General features: G+C 32.0%; 6 protein-coding genes and 1 long non-coding RNA gene across 9 annotated transcripts; 4 read left to right on the top strand and 3 right to left on the bottom strand.

Annotated features, from left to right (window-relative positions):
• Nucleotides 1–19: 19 nt before the first annotated feature.
• On the top strand, nt 20–1,602 carry LOC123696848 (14 kDa phosphohistidine phosphatase-like). Of its 2 annotated transcripts, none has more exons than XM_045643228.1 (3): nt 20–199; nt 738–925; nt 1,154–1,602. In XM_045643228.1, exons 1-3 carry the CDS (start codon nt 121–123, stop codon nt 1,346–1,348), a joined length of 462 nt encoding a protein of 153 aa, XP_045499184.1. In that variant the 5' UTR covers nt 20–120; the 3' UTR covers nt 1,349–1,602. The 2 variants fall into 2 exon arrangements, with proteins under 2 accessions (XP_045499184.1, XP_045499191.1); XM_045643235.1 differs by having other exon boundaries at nt 166–255; nt 721–925.
• A 640-nt stretch (nt 1,603–2,242) lies between these two features.
• Nucleotides 2,243–5,223, top strand: LOC123696734 (2-(3-amino-3-carboxypropyl)histidine synthase subunit 2). Of its 2 annotated transcripts, none has more exons than XM_045643106.1 (6): nt 2,243–2,533; nt 2,618–2,730; nt 2,799–2,977; nt 3,315–3,524; nt 3,949–4,208; nt 4,709–5,223. In XM_045643106.1, exons 1-6 carry the CDS (start codon nt 2,390–2,392, stop codon nt 5,138–5,140), a joined length of 1,338 nt encoding a protein of 445 aa, XP_045499062.1. In that variant the 5' UTR covers nt 2,243–2,389; the 3' UTR covers nt 5,141–5,223. The 2 variants fall into 2 exon arrangements, with proteins under 2 accessions (XP_045499062.1, XP_045499054.1); XM_045643098.1 differs by having other exon boundaries at nt 2,245–2,533; nt 2,799–3,019.
• LOC123696829 (coiled-coil domain-containing protein 124) lies at nt 5,157–7,510 on the bottom strand. Its single transcript, XM_045643208.1, has 5 exons — nt 7,391–7,510; nt 6,837–7,020; nt 6,430–6,609; nt 5,980–6,086; nt 5,157–5,574 (listed from the first exon to the last, which is right to left on the bottom strand). The coding sequence occupies exons 2-5, from the start codon at nt 6,993–6,995 to the stop codon at nt 5,391–5,393; spliced, it is 630 nt and encodes a 209-aa protein (XP_045499164.1). The 5' UTR covers nt 6,996–7,020; nt 7,391–7,510; the 3' UTR covers nt 5,157–5,390.
• Nucleotides 7,511–8,184: 674 nt separating this feature from the next.
• Nucleotides 8,185–11,621, top strand: LOC123696938. The gene is made up of 2 exons (XR_006752153.1): nt 8,185–8,545; nt 11,439–11,621. It is a non-coding gene; the product is annotated as an uncharacterized LOC123696938 (long non-coding RNA).
• A 541-nt stretch (nt 11,622–12,162) lies between these two features.
• Nucleotides 12,163–14,143, top strand: LOC123696759 (proline-rich protein PRCC). Its single transcript, XM_045643128.1, has 6 exons — nt 12,163–12,418; nt 12,502–12,698; nt 12,769–12,822; nt 12,897–13,364; nt 13,588–13,803; nt 14,006–14,143. Exons 1-6 carry the CDS (start codon nt 12,313–12,315, stop codon nt 14,090–14,092), a joined length of 1,128 nt encoding a protein of 375 aa, XP_045499084.1. The 5' UTR covers nt 12,163–12,312; the 3' UTR covers nt 14,093–14,143.
• On the bottom strand, nt 14,139–15,752 carry LOC123696838 (28S ribosomal protein S11, mitochondrial). Its single transcript, XM_045643220.1, has 4 exons — nt 15,473–15,752; nt 15,129–15,360; nt 14,668–14,733; nt 14,139–14,312 (listed from the first exon to the last, which is right to left on the bottom strand). Exons 1-4 carry the CDS (start codon nt 15,640–15,642, stop codon nt 14,205–14,207), a joined length of 576 nt encoding a protein of 191 aa, XP_045499176.1. The 5' UTR covers nt 15,643–15,752; the 3' UTR covers nt 14,139–14,204.
• Nucleotides 15,753–16,345: 593 nt separating this feature from the next.
• On the bottom strand, nt 16,346–18,340 carry LOC123690831 (unconventional prefoldin RPB5 interactor 1). Its single transcript, XM_045634912.1, has 4 exons — nt 18,226–18,340; nt 17,912–18,155; nt 17,109–17,733; nt 16,346–16,848 (listed from the first exon to the last, which is right to left on the bottom strand). Exons 1-4 carry the CDS (start codon nt 18,253–18,255, stop codon nt 16,398–16,400), a joined length of 1,350 nt encoding a protein of 449 aa, XP_045490868.1. The 5' UTR covers nt 18,256–18,340; the 3' UTR covers nt 16,346–16,397.
• Nucleotides 18,341–18,728: the final 388 nt, after the last annotated feature.

The following is an 18,728-nucleotide window of genomic DNA, read 5'->3' as shown; positions in this document are numbered from 1 at the left end:
TTGACAGGATCTATAAAGATATTTTTTCTATCAAATGGTGATCAAATGAGATTGTGTAATTTTAGAATAAAAAATAATTCTTTCGCTATATAACAATTTAAGAAAGTTAATTTATGACGAATGTTTAAATCAGTCGCGCTGCTTAAAATAGTATATCCAGTAGTGAGAGTTGGTTTTGTGCCTGAAAAGAGTTATCAAAGTAAAGTTAGAAAAACTTGAACTAACCTTACCGGTATTTATAGCCTGTTTGTATAATCTATACATATAATAAATCTGTAGAAGGGTCAATTCTGTACATTGAAAATATTGAAAAAATAACTAGCAGGGGGTGTTACTGGATCGATACCAAACCCAAATATGTGATTAAAAAAATTTTTGTCTGTCTGTCTGTCTGTATGTGAAGACATCACGTGAAAACTACCGGTTCGATTTCGATGAAACTTGGTATAATTATACCTTATTATCCTGGGCGTAAAATAGGATACTTTTTATCCTGGAAAAATACGTAGAAAAAAAATTAATCTCAATTTTTCAGTTATCCATAGACATTGTTCTGCAGTAGGTACCGCGAACACACGTTGCGTATTATTATAGACCTAGCCGTATTTGGGTCCAATAGATATTTATAAGATGTCATTGTCCGAGTTACTCAAAATGGAGAAATAAACCATCCACGCAAAGACCGACATCCGCGCGGACGGAGTCGCGGGCGGAAGCTAGTTATTTATATTTTTTAGTATTTTCTCAACACATAAGAAGAATGACTTCATTAAGTAGTGTACCATTAGTCGACATAGACCCTAGTGGTGTATTTAAATATATTTTATTAAAAGTTTATGAAGAAGGAAAAAATGGTCAAGAGCCTGAAATAACGATAGTCAGAGGATATAAAAGATGTGAATATCATGCTGATATATATGATGAGGTAAAACTGAAAATATATTGGTAACATGTGTTGTTTTATTGTTATATATTTGAAAACACATTGATGCTGCCAAATTTTATTTAAAAAACAAAAATTAAGTAAAATTCTGCTTAAATAGCTTAATTCAACATTAACATTTATTTAGCCGAAGTTTGATCATCTATAAAAATTACAAAACAATTTTCTACATAATTCTTTTAATATTCTAAATTAATTTCAACCTTTTAGGTACAAGCTAAACTTAATCCACTTGATTGTGAACCATTAGGCGGAGGAAGAATATCTCATGATCCAGATAATAAAAAAATTCACATTTATGGCTATTCACAAGGTTATGGAAAAGCTGACCATGAAATTGCTGCAAAACTTGTTAAAGGGGCCTACCCAGAGTATACTATATCTATCAGTGATGAAGGGTACTAAAGATTACACTATGTAAAATAAGCTGTTTAATATTGATAATGTATATGCCTACATACAACCTTCATTATTTTATTAATTGAGAACTAACCACCCTGTTTTCTAGTTCCTTCTTAATGTAACTCTCTTTTACAGTCGAGTAAATGAAAATAAACAGCCCTGTTGTATTTGTGGAAGTGTATCTACCCAAAGTTAATTATAACCACCCATAATAAACTATAAACTTTTTATATGTTTTAATAAACCAGTTTTATTTAGAAACGACTTTTATTTAAAATGAAAACTGAATCATATGAAAAAATGAGATGTGCAAATGAATTATTTTAGAAAATAATTAAACCACTGATATAACTACAATTATTTTTCATTAATGAATATTTCTTAAATAAAACTGTACTAAATGAATATTATTATTTATTATATATTAAACCCACTCCGTTACTTTGCTTGTATTTTAAATCTAACCTGAAGACTAATTTTTTTTCATAAATTTTCTTTATAATCCATCTGTTAATGGGGGAAACCAAGAAGGGTAAACAAACGCGCACAGAAGATAATTGTAGAGATACCTACAACCTATATTACTTGCTCTGTGAGATACGACAGGTACTATTTAACAATAAATCATGCAAAATGCTTTGTAGTATGTGGTAGTATACATAAACAAGTTATCTAGCTCATTCGTATACTCTAATCTTTGTACCACACTGTTTTACCTACAACTCAAATTGTGATGTTTACATTTTATCTGTTTGTTTTTGCAGTCTTTGTTTATCTTCATTCGTAATTTGCTGTCAAATTATAAAAGTCAATGTCCCATGAAAACCAAAAAAAAAAAAGTCAATGTCTGTGGTCAACCGTCAATGTCACTTGTCAGTTGTCAGTTGCAACCAATTGCAACTCAAATATCCCTCAAATCTGATGTCTCCAACTCTCCAGTCCAAAAATACTTTCCTATATTACTTGCTCTGTGTTACCTAGCTGTTTTTAATCGTGTACAATAAAACGTAAATTAAATTTTAAATATAAGTGCAAGTATTTATCATGTCTAATTTTACTACCGACGCACAATTGTGTATAGAGCGAGAATTGGAGCTCCCAAACATATATAATGATTTTACAGACATAAATACACAATTCCACATAAGTGAGACTTGTAAATGGATTAACGAGCATAATTATACAAAGGTAATGTCTATGCACAACATTATTAAGGCTCATGAAAGGTTTTTTAATTTGGATTGATTATATTGATGTAAAATTGTTCTTCAGGTGTGCCTACAATTTCCTGATGAATTACTCGGATTAAGCGCTAGCATTTATGAGGAATTGAAGAAAGAGACCACTGCTGATCTTTACATATTGGGTGATACATCGTATGCAAGGTAATATTATCCAAATAGATGTATGAAAATTGTTCATAAATTGTATGTAAACTAATATGTTTTTTCAGTTGTTGTGTAGATGCTGTTGCTGCTTTGCATGTACAAAGTGATGCCATAATACACTATGGACACACCTGCTTCAGTAAATCCAACATTCCAGTATATTTAGTGCTGAATGAGACCCCTTTGGATGTGGCCAAAACATTAAACACTCTGAAACAAGATATCAACTTGGCTTCACAAACTGATATATGCCTTTTCTATGATTGTGGTTTTGAACATTTGAAAGGTAATATAATCAGTTATTGGAGGTATTTGAAAAAATAACAACAACAAAAATATTACTTTTTTGCATATTCCCTAGATATATCAATTTTGCTATTTAGCAATAAAGCTGCCAATTGCTTCTGACATCCTTGTATTGTAAAATTAAAAATTGTGTGCAATAATGAATATATGACTATAACTTTTTTTATCTTATTCTGTGCAAAATTGTCTACAAGTGAACTATAAAGTTAAACATTACACCCAGTTGTTGTTACATAACAAAATATATAAAATTATACAAAATTACTTGATTTCAGATGAACTAGCTGAGCATTGGTTCCTACTCTATCCAACAGGGTTCATTGCTTACATAGATATGAAAAATGAATCAAACCATAAATTTTTTGGAAGAGTTGTTAAAAATAAAGATAATGAAGAATTTTCTAGTGATAAACTAAAAGACTGCATTTGCGTCTATATTGGTTCCAGAGGACAGACTTTCTTTAATTTCTCTGTTTCAATACCAGGTATGTATAGTTATAAATAAAATATAAAAAGATCAAAAGCATATATTGAAGAGCTACCTACAATTTGTATGGCACTACTAAATACTCCACTTATTTTCATGACAATGGTAATTTACAAAATATAAACAGTTTATTTTTTAAAGAAATAATTGAATTTTATTTTAATTAACGATCTATAATATAAAAATGAATCCCAAAATGTGTTGGTAAGCGCATAACTTTAGAACAGCTGAACCGATTTCTTTAATTCTTTTTTTATTATATTCCTTGAAGTACGAGGATGGTTCTTATGTAGAGAAAACGTGAATACATATATACCACGGGCGAAGCAGGGGCGGACCGCTAGTACTTGATAAGAATGAAGTATTGGTAATCAAAAAAGCAATACATCATGTTTATATTGCATTTGTATATTATTCCTTAGCTCAAAAGTGGTACATACTGGACCCAACCACAAATCAAATTGACATTGTAAATGAGACAGCCTGGTTCAAGAGACGGAGGCATTTAGTTGAGAAGTGCAAGGATGCTAATGTAGTTGGTATCCTGATATGCAAACTAGCTGGAGAGGAAACTAAAGATATTATAACCAGAATGAAGCAACTGTGTAAAGCAAATGGGAAGAAGAGCTACATTGTGTCCGTTGGTAAACCTAATGTACCAAAACTGGCTAACTTCCCTGAGGTAGATATAGTTCATAAATTTACTTCTGAATTTTTGTAAAAGATTGCTTGCAACAGATATAAAAAAAGTGTAACATGAATATACCCTTAATAATAAAATAAAATATTAAATAAGAGTTTTATATTGTAAAAGTGAACAGGAAACCTCTAATAAATTCATTGTATTAACAAACAAATTACCTATGTGATATTACACGAAATAAAATGCCATACATTTGTATTGAATACTAATATTATAAATGCGAAAGTAACTCTGTCTGTCTGTCTGTTACTCAATCACGCCTTAACTACTGAACCAATTTGCATGAAATTTGGTATAGAGATATTTTGATACCCGAGAAAGGACATAGGATAGGTTGTATCCCGGAAATCCCAAGGGAACGGGAACTATGCGGGTTTTTCTTTCTTCTGCGCGGGTGATGCCGCAGGGGGAAAGCTAGTAAAATATAAACTTATGTATTCTAATTGCTAATTATTTTTCAAAATATTGAATTGTTACAGATTGACATCTATGTTATGATTGCCTGTCCAGAAAATGACCTTTACAACTCACGTGACTTCTACAAACCTCTCGTATATCCATATGAGTTGGAAGTGGCTCTTAACACTAACAGGGATCCATATTTCACGACACATATAACAGATTATGACCAATTATTACCAGGTAGAAAGCATTACTGCGATATAAATGAAGTTGTCGAAGGTACAGATGTAAGTCTGATCACTGGGAAGATAAGGGAAACTAAACTCACGAATGCAACTGGCAGCAATGAATTAGCGGAAAAACAAAACTGGGAACTGGAAAGCATTGGACAAAATCTGCAAAACAGATCATGGAAGGGTCTAGAACAAAAATTGGGCGAAACAGAAGTAAAAACAGTCGAACAGGGCCGTAAAGGAATTCCTCTACAATACAATAATGAACCGGAGTGATTTTAAAAACATTTATTTTTATTTACAATGCCGTACAAATAAATGTTTTAAGATTTTCAATAAATTATTTTTTCTATTTTTCATTGCTGCTTTTATTTTTTATACTGCAGTTATAGAGTGACAAATATATCATGCATTTTATATTATAAACTTAACAAGAACATTTGCAACCGTAGACACACTTTTTTTTCTCCTTCAGCAACACTGACTCAGGTTCTTTAGCTTCCACATTTGAGAATTCTGGTGATATTTAAACCTTTTGGTTGAGCGGATTTTGAGGGGATTTTAACCATTCCTTCCTCAGCATTTGCTTCAGTTGAGATAGCCTAAGAGAGGGATTCTCCGCTTTAAGCCTGGGTAGATTAATCTCCTCAAATGCTGTATAAGCTGCTTTCAATCTCTTTTCTGGATGTTTATCTATGTCTACCTTATCACTGTAAATAAATTGTATGATCATTTAATTTAAAGTATGAATATTCTATTATGAATCTTATAAGATATTAGAGGAATCTTGTTATTATAAGATTGTGTTAATAGTTTTGACACAAAGTTATTTCATTTCATATCAAGATTTGTGATAAAGTATACTGTTTGCCAAAATGAACCAGTAATTACTGACTGATTTTGAGTAAAATATCTGATAAAAAGTTTGTGTGGTTTTATGAAACCACGGTAAAAGTGAAACTTTTTTTCACACTATAGACATTTAACTAAAAATTATCGTATTTGTACGATAATTATCGTACGTATCGTGCGTCACGCGACATGCGCTACACAGACCAAAAAGTTTGAGACGATGTAATAAAAGTTTCACTTTAATAAATATTTCTTAAACATACCTCAATATTGAAATAGCTTCATCAACAGACTGAGCCAATTCCCCATCGATTTGTAGCCTGTTCAAGTTCTCTGTAAGAACAGGCTCCTCAACAACAACTTTAGGAGGCTGAAAGTAAAAATAAGATAATGGATGGATAGAAAATACAATATATTATAATTCAATCAATTATAGGATAGAAAAGAAGTATAGTCAAATAACAACAATAAAAAAAAATCCAGTATACACTTTATCTGATAATTTTAGACCGGCCAACAAAGGTACTATTATAAATGTTATTGTTTGCATTAGCATATTTGCTACAACTAAGTAAAAAAGAGAACCAATCAATTACTTCTAAAGAGATGTGATATTGATAAGTTTTCTATTAACGACACAGAAGCCATATTTTATCTTGCTTTCAACACTTTCATAAAGCTATAAATTCAGATGATTTTTTAATAATTATTACCAATGGTTTCTCAGGTTCAGCCTTAATAGTCTTCTCCTTCATTTGAGTGATTTGTGCCCGTGTTATCTTTGGTGGAGGTGGAATAGCTTTGCCCTTAATAGATTCCATCTCTTTCTCCAAAAGTGCCTTCGCTTCCGCTTTCTTTTGAAGCTGTTCTAGGCGTTTTTTCTCTTGTTCCTCCTGAAATAAATATATATATATTAAGTTTGATATGAATAATCTTAGCTTAAATGTTGTTTTTAGGCATCATTGTTTTAACAGGTAGGAATATTCTAATAAGGAAAACATTTAAATCAAACTATCTGAAATTGTTTTAATATCTTTGTGACCCAGATTCACTTGCATTGTATATTAACTAAAGTAATAAAAGATAGAACATCTCATAAAACATCTCCAATTAGAATTACCTTTTTCTGCTGCTTTTTCTTCAATTTGTCGTCATTGTCATCCCATTCAGCATCCTCGATCATCTTTTTTAGTTTCTGGTCCTTTTCTTGTTTCGCATTTTCTTTCCGTTGTCGAGCAGCGACTGCTTTACTATTTTCACCGACAAACTTCTTTGGCATTTTGGAAATTTGAAATCCTTTTAAGCTAAACAAAATTGTTATTATTGTTATTTAATTGAATTTAAAATGCAACCAATTATTTATTTATTTATTTATTTTATTTTATTTATTATTGAAATTATTATTACAAATTATTACTAACAATAACTTAAGTCTAAGTCCCACAAAACTGCACATGCAGTTTGTCTGTGGGATCAAGTAATATATTATATCTTATCTATAACTAAATATATTATTATCTGTTATAAAATATGGTAATAAGTATATATTTTTATTTGAGTGAGTAGGTATATCTATTTAGGAGCTTGTGCTTTAGCATTCTAATGACTGAAGAAGGTGGATAGGACTGATGAAGGATACAGATTTAATAGAAAATGGTTTACTTTTAAACTTACTAATAATTTACAAAATATAAGACTCGGATTTATAAATAATTTTAATGTTTTAGGTTGTGAGCGTAAAAACATATATTTCGCCACCTTCCAGCTGTTTCTTCTATTTGACATTGACAATTTGACAATTAGAGCCCAAAGGGTACAGTCAAAAAGAAAAATTTAAAAAAATACGAGTTCCATTTTTTTTTTTTATTCTAGATAGGGAGCTTGAACCGTAGACAGAGTTATACAATTAGTTTCTCTATCTACGGCTTGAACACAATCTCGACTGATGCAAAGCTATGGCCTAAAATGGTACGCGCCTCCCTAGTTATAGGTACCCGTTCAATCTACGCTTGAAGACCCCCATATTCATGCAGCATATAACGTATGAAAAACACACCGTGTTTTCCAATTACAGCACTATGTGACTAGAGCGTATTATGCGGCATAATGCTTAACGTTGAATGTTCCAACTACAGCAACGCTTCGCACAATCGAGCACTCTTAAAAGTAATGCGCGTGAATTGATGCGTGCAATCGATTTATCGTTAGTAATTATAAATTAAAGCTTTCGTTTCATTGTAGTTTTTTCGAAATAATCAAAGTTAATTCAAAGTGTGTTAAAAAATAAGACGTATGGATGAAGGCTTAGATCATTAAGTAGATGAAGGTACAAACATTGAAAAAAATGTTAATCTGTGGGTTATTGCAACTCTACTTGCAACTCTATGAATATTTTTTTTTTAACACTGAACTTAGCGCAACCTGTTGGCTGTTGGTGCGTTTCACGTTCCAATTAAGCATCAGCCGTAGACAGAGTAACTAATAGACCCAATGACGATACCTTTCTCACTTACACAAGAAAGAGAGCGAAAATACCATAACAAATGCATAAGACAAAGACACAAATACCCAATTTTTTGTCCCTTAGTGTGTAACCTGTTTTTCAAGATCCGCAACTTGAGTTGCGAAACAAACTTTGACAGTTCGTGCCTTCATCGTGCTTGGTGTTCGAATTTTGGATATTATTTAGTAAAAAATCGATACGAGTACATTGAAAAGACGGTGAAATTATCTTAATATAGACATCGAAGTAAATAGAATGGTGCGTTGTCGTGTTATTGCATGTATAAGCGATAGTGAGAAGAAAATTGCCGGTGTGTCTTTTCACGCGTAAGTACGACTTTATTGTCCTTATTTATAGTTTCTCAGTGATGATTAATTATACTTTAGCCTAAAGTAACAACAAGTCTCTCTCAAGTCAACAAGACTCATCTCAAGTTATGATCAATCCATTCCCCCTTGTAAAAATTGATAATCATCACCCTCCTTTAGACATACATATAAAACTTAAAAATTACAAACCACCCAAAATTAATAAGTTTCCTAGCCTCAATTTTTCTAAGGCAGACTACAATAAAATCAAAGAGGAATTAGATAAAATACGTTGGGATAGCTATTTTGAATCTAAACAAACAGTAGACGAAACAGTTGATACATTCTATAGTATTATAACTCCCATAATAACACAATACACGCCCTTACGACCAAAAAATAACAAGAACTATCCCTTTTGGTTCAGTCGGTCATTAATTAAATGCCTAAACGAAAAGTCAAAGTATCACAACAGGTACAAAAAATACTCTAATCCAATGGACCTGGTTACTTTTCAAATGTTACGTGACCGTTGCCAAAAAATGCTACTGACATGTATCAATAGACTTAAATCTGAGGCAAAGGCTCAAATAAAAAAAGACCCAAAATACTTCTGGTCCTTTATAAAATCCTTAAGATCAAATAGTAGGGACATTCCTGATGAAATGTATCTTCATGACCGAAACGTTCAAGGCGGGGACAATATCTGTAATCTCTTTTCCGAATACTTCCACTCCATATACAATAGTAAACTTGCACCCCATTCAGTAGATTTCGCTATGACACCTTTCACTAACAATGGATCTCTCAGCTCTTGCAACATCTCTGAAACTGAAATCTACAAATCACTTCAACAAATAGACATTAACAAGGGACCAGGCCCAGACGGAATCGCTCCCCTGTTCTTAAAAACTTGTTCTGCGCAACTCACAAAGCCTCTGTACCACATCTACAATAAATCTATCTCCCTCGGCCATTTTCCGACTAAATGGAAAATTGCCCACATCACTCCAATACACAAAAAAGGCGACCAGAGTGATGTTAAGAATTATAGGCCGATATCAATACTGTCAGCCATGGGTAAGCTGTTCGAATCCATAATTTACAATAGATTTTATTTTCATCTCAAACCTCTGTTTGACCCCTGTCAACACGGTTTTCTTCCAGGGCGTTCAACCATGTCTAACCTTTTGGAATACGTCAGCGACATCAATGAAGAGCTCGAAAAACAAAATGAAATTCATGCTATCTACACAGATTTCTCCAAGGCATTTGACATGGTTGATCATAGCCTTCTTGTCCAAAAGTTGTACCACGCAGGTATTTGCGGCTCTCTGCTCAGATGGTGCGAATCATATCTTCGTAATAGGTCCCAATTAGTTATACTCAGAGGTTACAAGTCAGTCGCTCGACCAGTACCCTCAGGTGTACCTCAAGGCTCTCACCTCGGTCCTCTCTTTTTTCTACTATACGTTAACGACCTAGGTGCCAACATTACGTCTAAGTACCAAATGTTCGCCGACGATCTCAAATTGTATAGGGTAATAAAAAACCATGAAGATACTTTAGCATTACAAAACGATATCAACAGCATTACATTATGGTGCGCAAAAAATAACATGTTCCTTAACGTATCTAAGTGTTATCATATGAAATTCACAAGGAAACGAAATCCACTTCATGTAACTTACTCTATTGATAACATTCCAATCGGTGAAGTCACGAACATCCGCGATCTCGGTGTTGTGGTGGACAGAAAAGTCGACTTTCGCGAGCACATAGACTCGGTAGCAACAAGGGCCGCACGCCTTTCGGGATTCATCATTAGACAGACCAAATTCTTTAATGACTCTGAAGTACCAGTATTGCTTTTTAATTACTACGTACGATCTCTCCTCGAATACTGTAGCCCTGTGTGGAATCCTACTTATGCCGTACACATACAGCGGTTGGAACGGATACAGAAACAATTCCTGTACCACCTAACTTTCGCTCACAACCTTTGCCGTAACCTAACGTCTTATTCTTCTAGACTTATGCATTTTAAAATGAAATCGCTTGAAAGCAGACGGACCCTTTCTGATATCGTGTTTCTATACAAAATTATAAATGGTAAAATAGATAATTCTCAATTATTGGGAAAAATTAGCATACATGTACCAAGGCCATTCAGCCGTCCCACTAACATGAAAACGTTTAGTCTTCCCTTTTGTCGTACAAACTACGCTCAACACTCGTCATTGCACCGCATGTGTACAGCTTACAACGAAATAGTATGTAATAACGTCGATATATTTAGCGCATCCCTAAATTCATTTAAAAAATTAGTTTCCAAAATTACATAAATATTGTATTTAAATTGTTCCATAATGTTATTTTTCTAAATTATGTTAATATTGTAATAATGTAATTATATGTATTCGCGTACATTATTGCAGGCTGTGTTCACCTCTAGAAGGTCTAGCACCTATTACTTGTGTATTATTTTTGTAGTGCTATGTCCAGTTTGGTGGACCTATAAAAAAAAAAAAAAAAAAAAAAAAAAAAAAAAAAAAAAAAAAAAAAAAGTCGCGTTAAAACAAGGAAAATATTAGCGTAATATCGATTTTTACATTCAATAACCTATAAACATCAACAAGTAAGTGTTGCCAGTGTCGGGTAAAATAATACCCCGATCATCAAAAAAAAAATATTGATTTGACAATATGGCGAAACTCGAAAGTAAATGAATATGAAATCCCATAATAACCCAGTGTTTCGGGAAAACTTCGGCATCGAAAACATATTTTAATTTATTATTTCTCATAGTAATAATTGTGATTGACATAAAATTACACTTATAATTTTAGAGAACCTGAACTACCTGCGAGCATTAATTATTATTAACCTATGTTTATCGATTTGTTTCCAGATGATCCAGACCTACGTAATTAATGGATCGAAGTGGTAGAAAAGATTGGATTCTCACAAAATATTGTAAAATATGAACAAGCCAATGAAAAAGTAAGAAATGTGTTTCGTCATCAATAATCAATCTGCTTATATTTTTTGTATCTACTAAATTGACTATAAAGACAAAAGAAAAATCTCATAACTGGTTTTATTTAATTGCTCCTAAAAATATTTACCCTTTCCAAAACATCCGGGAGCTCGGATACTGTGGCAACATTCAACTTATACATTGACAAACTATCTTTGTCTCAGTCGCGGTTACAGAGTACCTTTGTCTATTAGTTTCTCAGTCTACGGCATCAGCATAATTCGGCATTGTGCGCCACTGCGTCGCATTATACTCTGTATTTGGAAAACAGCCTCTATGAATATTTTTTTTTCAACACTGAACTTAGCGCAACGCTGGTGCGTTTCACGTTCCAATTAAGCATCAGCATAATTCGGCATTGTGCGCCACTGAGTCGCATTATGCTCTTGTAATTGGAAAACAGCCACATATTACTTCAGTACTTACACGTATAATATTATATTCAATACATGAACTCATATTAAATCTGTGATTAAATCCATCCAATATAATATAGCATGAATTGAGACGATTGACCTCGTATCTATTTGTAACTTTTGCATTTACGAAAGATTTTTCTACGTGCGTCAATTCCATTCGATTTTTGACACTGACGTTTACATTATATGATTTTATTTTGTAAATACAAAATAGTATTGTAAATACAAATAAAAGTGTTTAATTGCTGAAAAAAGGCATCATATTGTATCATATTCTAATCCGTCAACGTAACTTACACATTATTGATTTATAAAAATACAAAAAAATGGCATTGGTTGCTTACGACAATAGTGATGGAAGTGATTATGAAGATGATGAAAATGAAACCCACGTTGTTACACCTGTTACTTCTTTAAATCAAGCTTTGAAAGGTAAAATATAATTGGACATCATTCATTTTATATCATTTCTTGAACTATTTTGAGTAAAATTTACATTCATGTTCTCATTGTAGGCTTGCCACCAAAAGAATCAAACACTGTTGAACAAAACGATCCCAACGATGAACAGAATCTCTTTAATCAACTGCCAAAACCTACTACTCAGAAAATTGTAGTCAATGAGGAAGATGATGAATTTCTTCATAAAAAGGCAACAATAAGTGAAGTTGTAAAACCCAAGTCAAGAATTACAGTACCCTCTTTGAACGATGTAAGTACATGTAAATTGCCTGTTATATAAAAATTAAAAAATAATATAAATTCCTTGTCATATTTTCCAGTTTAAAGATGTTGAAGATACAGTTCCAAGTGTGAGACCAAAACCAGCAAATGGGGTAAGTGGGATTATGATAGCTGTTATGAATTTCTGCCTTTGTGCTCCTATTCATATCAATAAGCTTTATTACAGAAAAAATCAGGATTACTTAGTATGTTACCACAGCCTAAAAATGGAACTAGCACATCATCCAAAATGTTAATACCACATTCAGTTACGAAAAAACCACAAACTGCATCGGTTAAGAAAAAAGGTCCACTGCCATCTCCCATGAAAAAAGCTAAAGTGGAAACAAAGAATTTGTTATTAGCAGACTACTCTGATGATAGCGATGATGATATAGAAAATGACTTTTTCTCAATTCATAAGACAGTGGAATTGCCCCCTGCAGATGAGCCTTTGGACATTGACGTCAGTACTGAAACACAGTCATCAAGTAAAAAGGAACCGAGAAGTATTGAGTCTTATTTCAAAAAGGAAGAACCTGTGGAGTTGGAACCCGAATGTGTAGAACCTGAATATAATGTTAATCCTGATGCTTATCAAAATGTAGAAGACAGTAATGTTACAAATAATGAAGCTGTGCTGGATGACGAAGCTGTAAGTATAAAAAATAGTTTAATGGCTTAAAGTGACAGATATAATGAAACTTATTTTAAAAATAACGTTAAAACGTAACATAACATGTATTTGCTGTTGATTTTAAAAGCAATTATTGCTCATGTTTTTCCTTTATTTATTAGGCCAAAAATTCACACAAAGTATTTGTTAACTAATATTTTCACAAAAATATTGTAATCTACAGTCATTTCATTTTTTGTAGATATTAAAATTATGTGGCACGAGAGGAAAGCGCAAGCGGGAAGAGATTCAAATTGTGGATATCAACCAACAAGAGGTTCTCAAGGATGCAAGGGAAATGTTGCTCAGGGGTCTGATGGACGATACTACGAAACGGCAATCACACAGTAAGAAACGTGGCAACGAACCGACCAGTCAGCAGAAACGGAAACACCAGATCACATATTTGGCACATCAAGTAAGTTCTAAATTAGGTTTTGGTGAAGTTTGTATCAACAAAGAATGTATTATTGTTATTTTTGTACATTTTGTGTAAAACTTTGGAAGTTTTTTTTTTTCTTTGACCTAGAATTTAGTATGCTCGTCCATTAAGGAAGCATAGACAGCATTTTTTTAAATTATAGTTACAAATATATATTTTCTTTTTTATTTATTTTCAGGCTAAAGCAAATGAAGCTGAACTTCAGAACCAATGGGCAAATAACAGGATGACAAAGAGACAGACACAATCAAAATATGGTTTTTAAGTAGATAATAATATGTAACCTGTTTGTAAATAAATTAAACATTACATTACATTAACATTTTTATTCACTAAATATATTCCTAGTTGCTTATAAGAAAAATGATTGGTGTATTCTACAATCTCCTAGCTTTTCTTGGTCTTGGTGGGTTCCATGAAACATGTGTAGCATCAGTAACTGATACAACTTGAAGACCAGCCATTGTTAACCCTTTCACAGCAGACTGGAATAGTTCAATGAAAATTAATATGATCAAAATCAGAATTAATAATAAATCTTAAGAGTTAGATTAACAGATTATAGCTAGATAGATAAAAAAATAATGATGAAATATTGAACAACTAAAACATGAAAAATCCAAAGTGATCTGACAGCAGACAACTCAGGGTCCCAAGACACAAGTATTTCACTTAGTTTGGGATCCACTGTCATACATTAATTGTAAAACATAAAATGGACAAATAAATTTATTTCATTTCATTCATTTCAGTTTTAAATAAATTGGAATGATAAATAAATTAAAAAATATTTTTTTTTATTTATCATTCCAATCCAAAGAACAACAGAGGTATACTCACCAATCTCCCTGGTCCAAGACCTTGCACCCTCACTCTTATGGTTCTAAATCCTTTATCAATAGCTCTCTACAAAAATGAAAAGACAATATTAAGTAACATGCTGCATTTAACTAATAAATTAATATGGGAAATTACTTTAAAAATATTTTACATTTATTTTAAACTAGATTTCCGCCCGCGGCTTCGCCCGCGTTGGCAAAGGAAAACCCGCATAGTTCCCGTTCCCGTGGGATTTCCGGGATAAAAACTATCCTATGTGTTAATCCAAGTTACCCTCTATATTTGTGCTAAATTTCATTGTAATCGGTTCAGTAGTTTTTACGTGAAAGAGTAACAAACATCCATATATCCATACTTACAAACTTTCGCCTTTATAATATATATTAAGATCATTAATATAAGAGAAATCGTTGAATAAAAAAATATCTTAATATTTTTAGGAATGTCATGAGAATACTTACAGTGCCAATGGCTATAGCTGTTGTTTGAGCAGCTATATTTGTCCCTTTTTTTGTGTTTTTAAAACCTTCCATACCGCAAGACCTAATAAGTTTCACTGTGCCATCAGCATTTGTAATTGTGAATATAGTGTTGTTATGTGATACTCTTATATTACAAATTGGAAGATCTTTGTACAGCACTCCATCGTGTAGCTCATTGTCTGATTCCAATGTTGGAAATAAGTTCCTTTTCCTGAAAATAATCATCAAACAAATTTGAAAAGATTACCAAGAACAATATCCCATTCATATGTGGGCTAAGGTTGAATGGCACTAGAATTGAAAAGATGAAGATTTTTGCTTACTGTTTTAACACGGCATCTAAATCTATAATCTTTTCGCCTTGTACTCCTTCATCATCTGCAGGAATTCGTTTGTGATCAAATTTTTCTTTAGCTAAAGGAGCTGCAGTTTGAAACGGTCGAACGAAGCTACCAACAGAGACGCGTAAGCTATTTCTGATTGCGTTTAACATTTTAGGACTAAATCACCACATAAGTTATCATACAACAATTAAATAATAATTGTTTTTAGAAATTTATCCGATTAAAAATAATTGTCCTAACCTAGAAGTTAATGGATCTGACAGCTATCATACTTCCCAACTAGCACAACAAGCTGCATGTGTTGTCACTTGTCAGTTGTAAATTTCAATCATGACAGTTAATTTTAAATTTTGAGCGCCACATTGAACATTGAGCGCTTTGGCTTTTTGTGGCTTTTGTGGTCTTGAATCAAATCACAAATCAAATGGATTACACCACCAAAGAGTATAATGTATACTTACTTGTATTACATTACACTATATATACACTAATAATTTAAAATCATAATAATAAAAAATAAAGAACACATATTTACACAAGATTTAACTCACAAGTCACAAGATACCTAGTTTTATGTTACCGATATTATATTTTTGTTGCTTTTTCAATAAATATCCACTACTATTGTTTTATTTCTTTCCCATTTAATTTTTTTACTCAAACTCAAATATTCCACGCAGATTGTTATGTTGTTTTCATCTATGCAACAGAAAGCATTTGAATATCAATAATAACAGCTAACTTTTTCATTTGCATGATGTTACATACCTTTTGAACTTACCATTTAAAGTTTAAACTAGTCTTGAATACATACAAATGGTAATCACTGAAATTTTTTAAGAAGAAAAGTGCTGATTTTGTTTATATATGTATTTCATTATAACAAATTGTTACAATCATGCAACTATGGTTTTTGTTGCCTTCTCTTTTTAAACAAACTGACTGGTCTTGACGGATTATTAGATTTTTCATTACATTCTGCCTTTTCTATAACATCCTTTACAACAATAGTATGCCTCAATTCCTCCTCTGGTTGTACATTTGTTATTTCTGGAGCAATTGTTTCTGATTTATCATTGTCATACTTAGATTTTCTTAATATAGAAGTTGTTCCATCAGTAAATAAATTAGAATATGCTTCATATATATCACTTGGTTTGGTTATTCCCTTATCAGGAATGTACGGTTCTGTATTTGGTTCTACATCTGAATGTTTAAATGTTATTTCTAATGTTTCACTGTTATCTTCATCAGCAAATGAAACACTTTTCTTCAGAGATGTTGATGTTGATCTTTCTTCGGATATTTCAGATATTTCAGTATCATCTGAATCTTCATTTAGAATATCATCTAATCTGAAAAATATTAAAATTGTAAATAAAATCTTCTTTCGTCTTTAATTATAAATATGAAATTTTGTGAACAAAAGAATATTGGTATTAACTGTATTTGTAATTGCATATCAACCCATCAGCCCCCGGAATCACAGACACAATAGAAAATCTATTGTGTCGTGGTCTCATTGGGCCGCTCGGTGGTCAATGGGTTAAAACAAGCTTATTTAGATGTATTATTAAAGAAAAGATTTGGCATAATATAAACCTGATTAAAGTACCTTTCCATTTCATCTTCCAGCTCATCAAGTTGTTCCATTTCATCCAATTTTCCTATTAAATCTTGTTCTGTTTGACATCTACCTCTCTCCTTATTCTTCAATTCTATAAGTTTAACTTCTAAATCTTTTTGCCTATCTATAACCTGTTTTAATAAATCTACCTTTGATTTTGTGTCAACCTCTCTATTGGTATCACTTTTAATATTTCTACTAACTTCTTTATTTTCCTTCTGTTGCTCAGTTTGTTTTGTACTTTGTGGAAAGGTGATGGCTTCTTCATCTTTCACTATAAATGATTCATTTCCATCTGAGTCTGAGTCGTTTCTGTTTGTCATGCTCCTATATTCAGCTTCCAATTCTTCTTGTAATTCCAGTTCCTCTAATCTATTCCACAATTCCTCATCAGTCATTTCACTTTCAATCTTCTCTTTTTTCTTTTCCTCACTCTGATTGTATTGCCTGACTCTTTCTCTATGCTTTTCCCTCCATAATTTGTCTTCATCTTCTGTACAAGTCTCAATGATGTCTTGTCCAGGTTGTTCATATACATTACTTATATTAAATGTTAACTGATTTTCTAAATATTCTTTCTCCTTTGTGTACAGATCTACTTTTGCCTGAGCATCTGTGAAATAATTAATAACAATGTAATTCAATGAACTAGTCCAAGAATTGGCTTCATTTTTAATATTTATACTTATAGCCTTAAGTAGAAATTTGCAGTTTAGATAATTGGTTCTACACTAAAACGGTAAATATTTTAATGGTATAAATATGAGGTAATAATTTAAGTTTTTGAGTACCTTTTATTCTATGTTGTCGTAATATTTCAGCTTGTTTTATTGAGCACTTAGCAAAATAATCAGCTCCAAGAGCAACTGTAACTTCATTTGTATGTTTGAGAGCTCCTCTAAATAATATTTTATTACCAATGGGCACTAAAATAGGCACTTTTAACTTATCACTAAATGTACTAAAATCCAAAGACTTAAGGTTATTCAAATAGTCTTGCCAAAATGTTAAATTTCGTTCATTTTCTGCTAAACTCTGAAACAAAAACAAGGAGTTATAACCTGATAAAGTGATAAATAGCCGATATAATATTATTAGCACATACTTGTTTGAATACATTATCGAGAAAATTCATGGTAATTATAAATAAAAAAAATTACAAAGAAATTGAAAAAAGGTGTAATAAAATATATTTGAAATTTTGAAAATGATATTTGAGTTTTGACAAATGACCGTCACTTTCACAGAGCAAGTATATTAGTGTATTAGGGTCACTTCAACCCTTCAGCTGTGGCGGCCATTTTGCACGGTTTCGCGCATCTGTGAAGGCCATTCTGCGTGGTCAGCGCGAAACCGTGCGAGTTATAAACAATGACGATATCTCTAAAATTTTGTAGGGAGCTACTTTGTATAACTAATATCGTTCGAATCGTTATGAAACAAGCTAATATATAAAAGATATCTTAGTCATAAATTACTTTGCAATAAATAAGTAATTCTAGCTTGAAATCAGGGTGAGCAATTTTTTTTAGTTCATTGTACAAAACTCGTTAAAAATAAATAAATAAATAATTATTCATACAAAAAGGTTTTATTGTATTTACAATA

The sequence above is a fragment of the Colias croceus genome, chromosome 1 (genome assembly GCF_905220415.1).
Source record: "Colias croceus chromosome 1, ilColCroc2.1".
In the NCBI taxonomy this organism is placed as follows: domain Eukaryota; kingdom Metazoa; phylum Arthropoda; class Insecta; order Lepidoptera; family Pieridae; genus Colias; species Colias croceus.
Note: the sequence above shows the minus strand (reverse complement) of the source record. Positions and strands in the feature narration are given on the sequence as shown.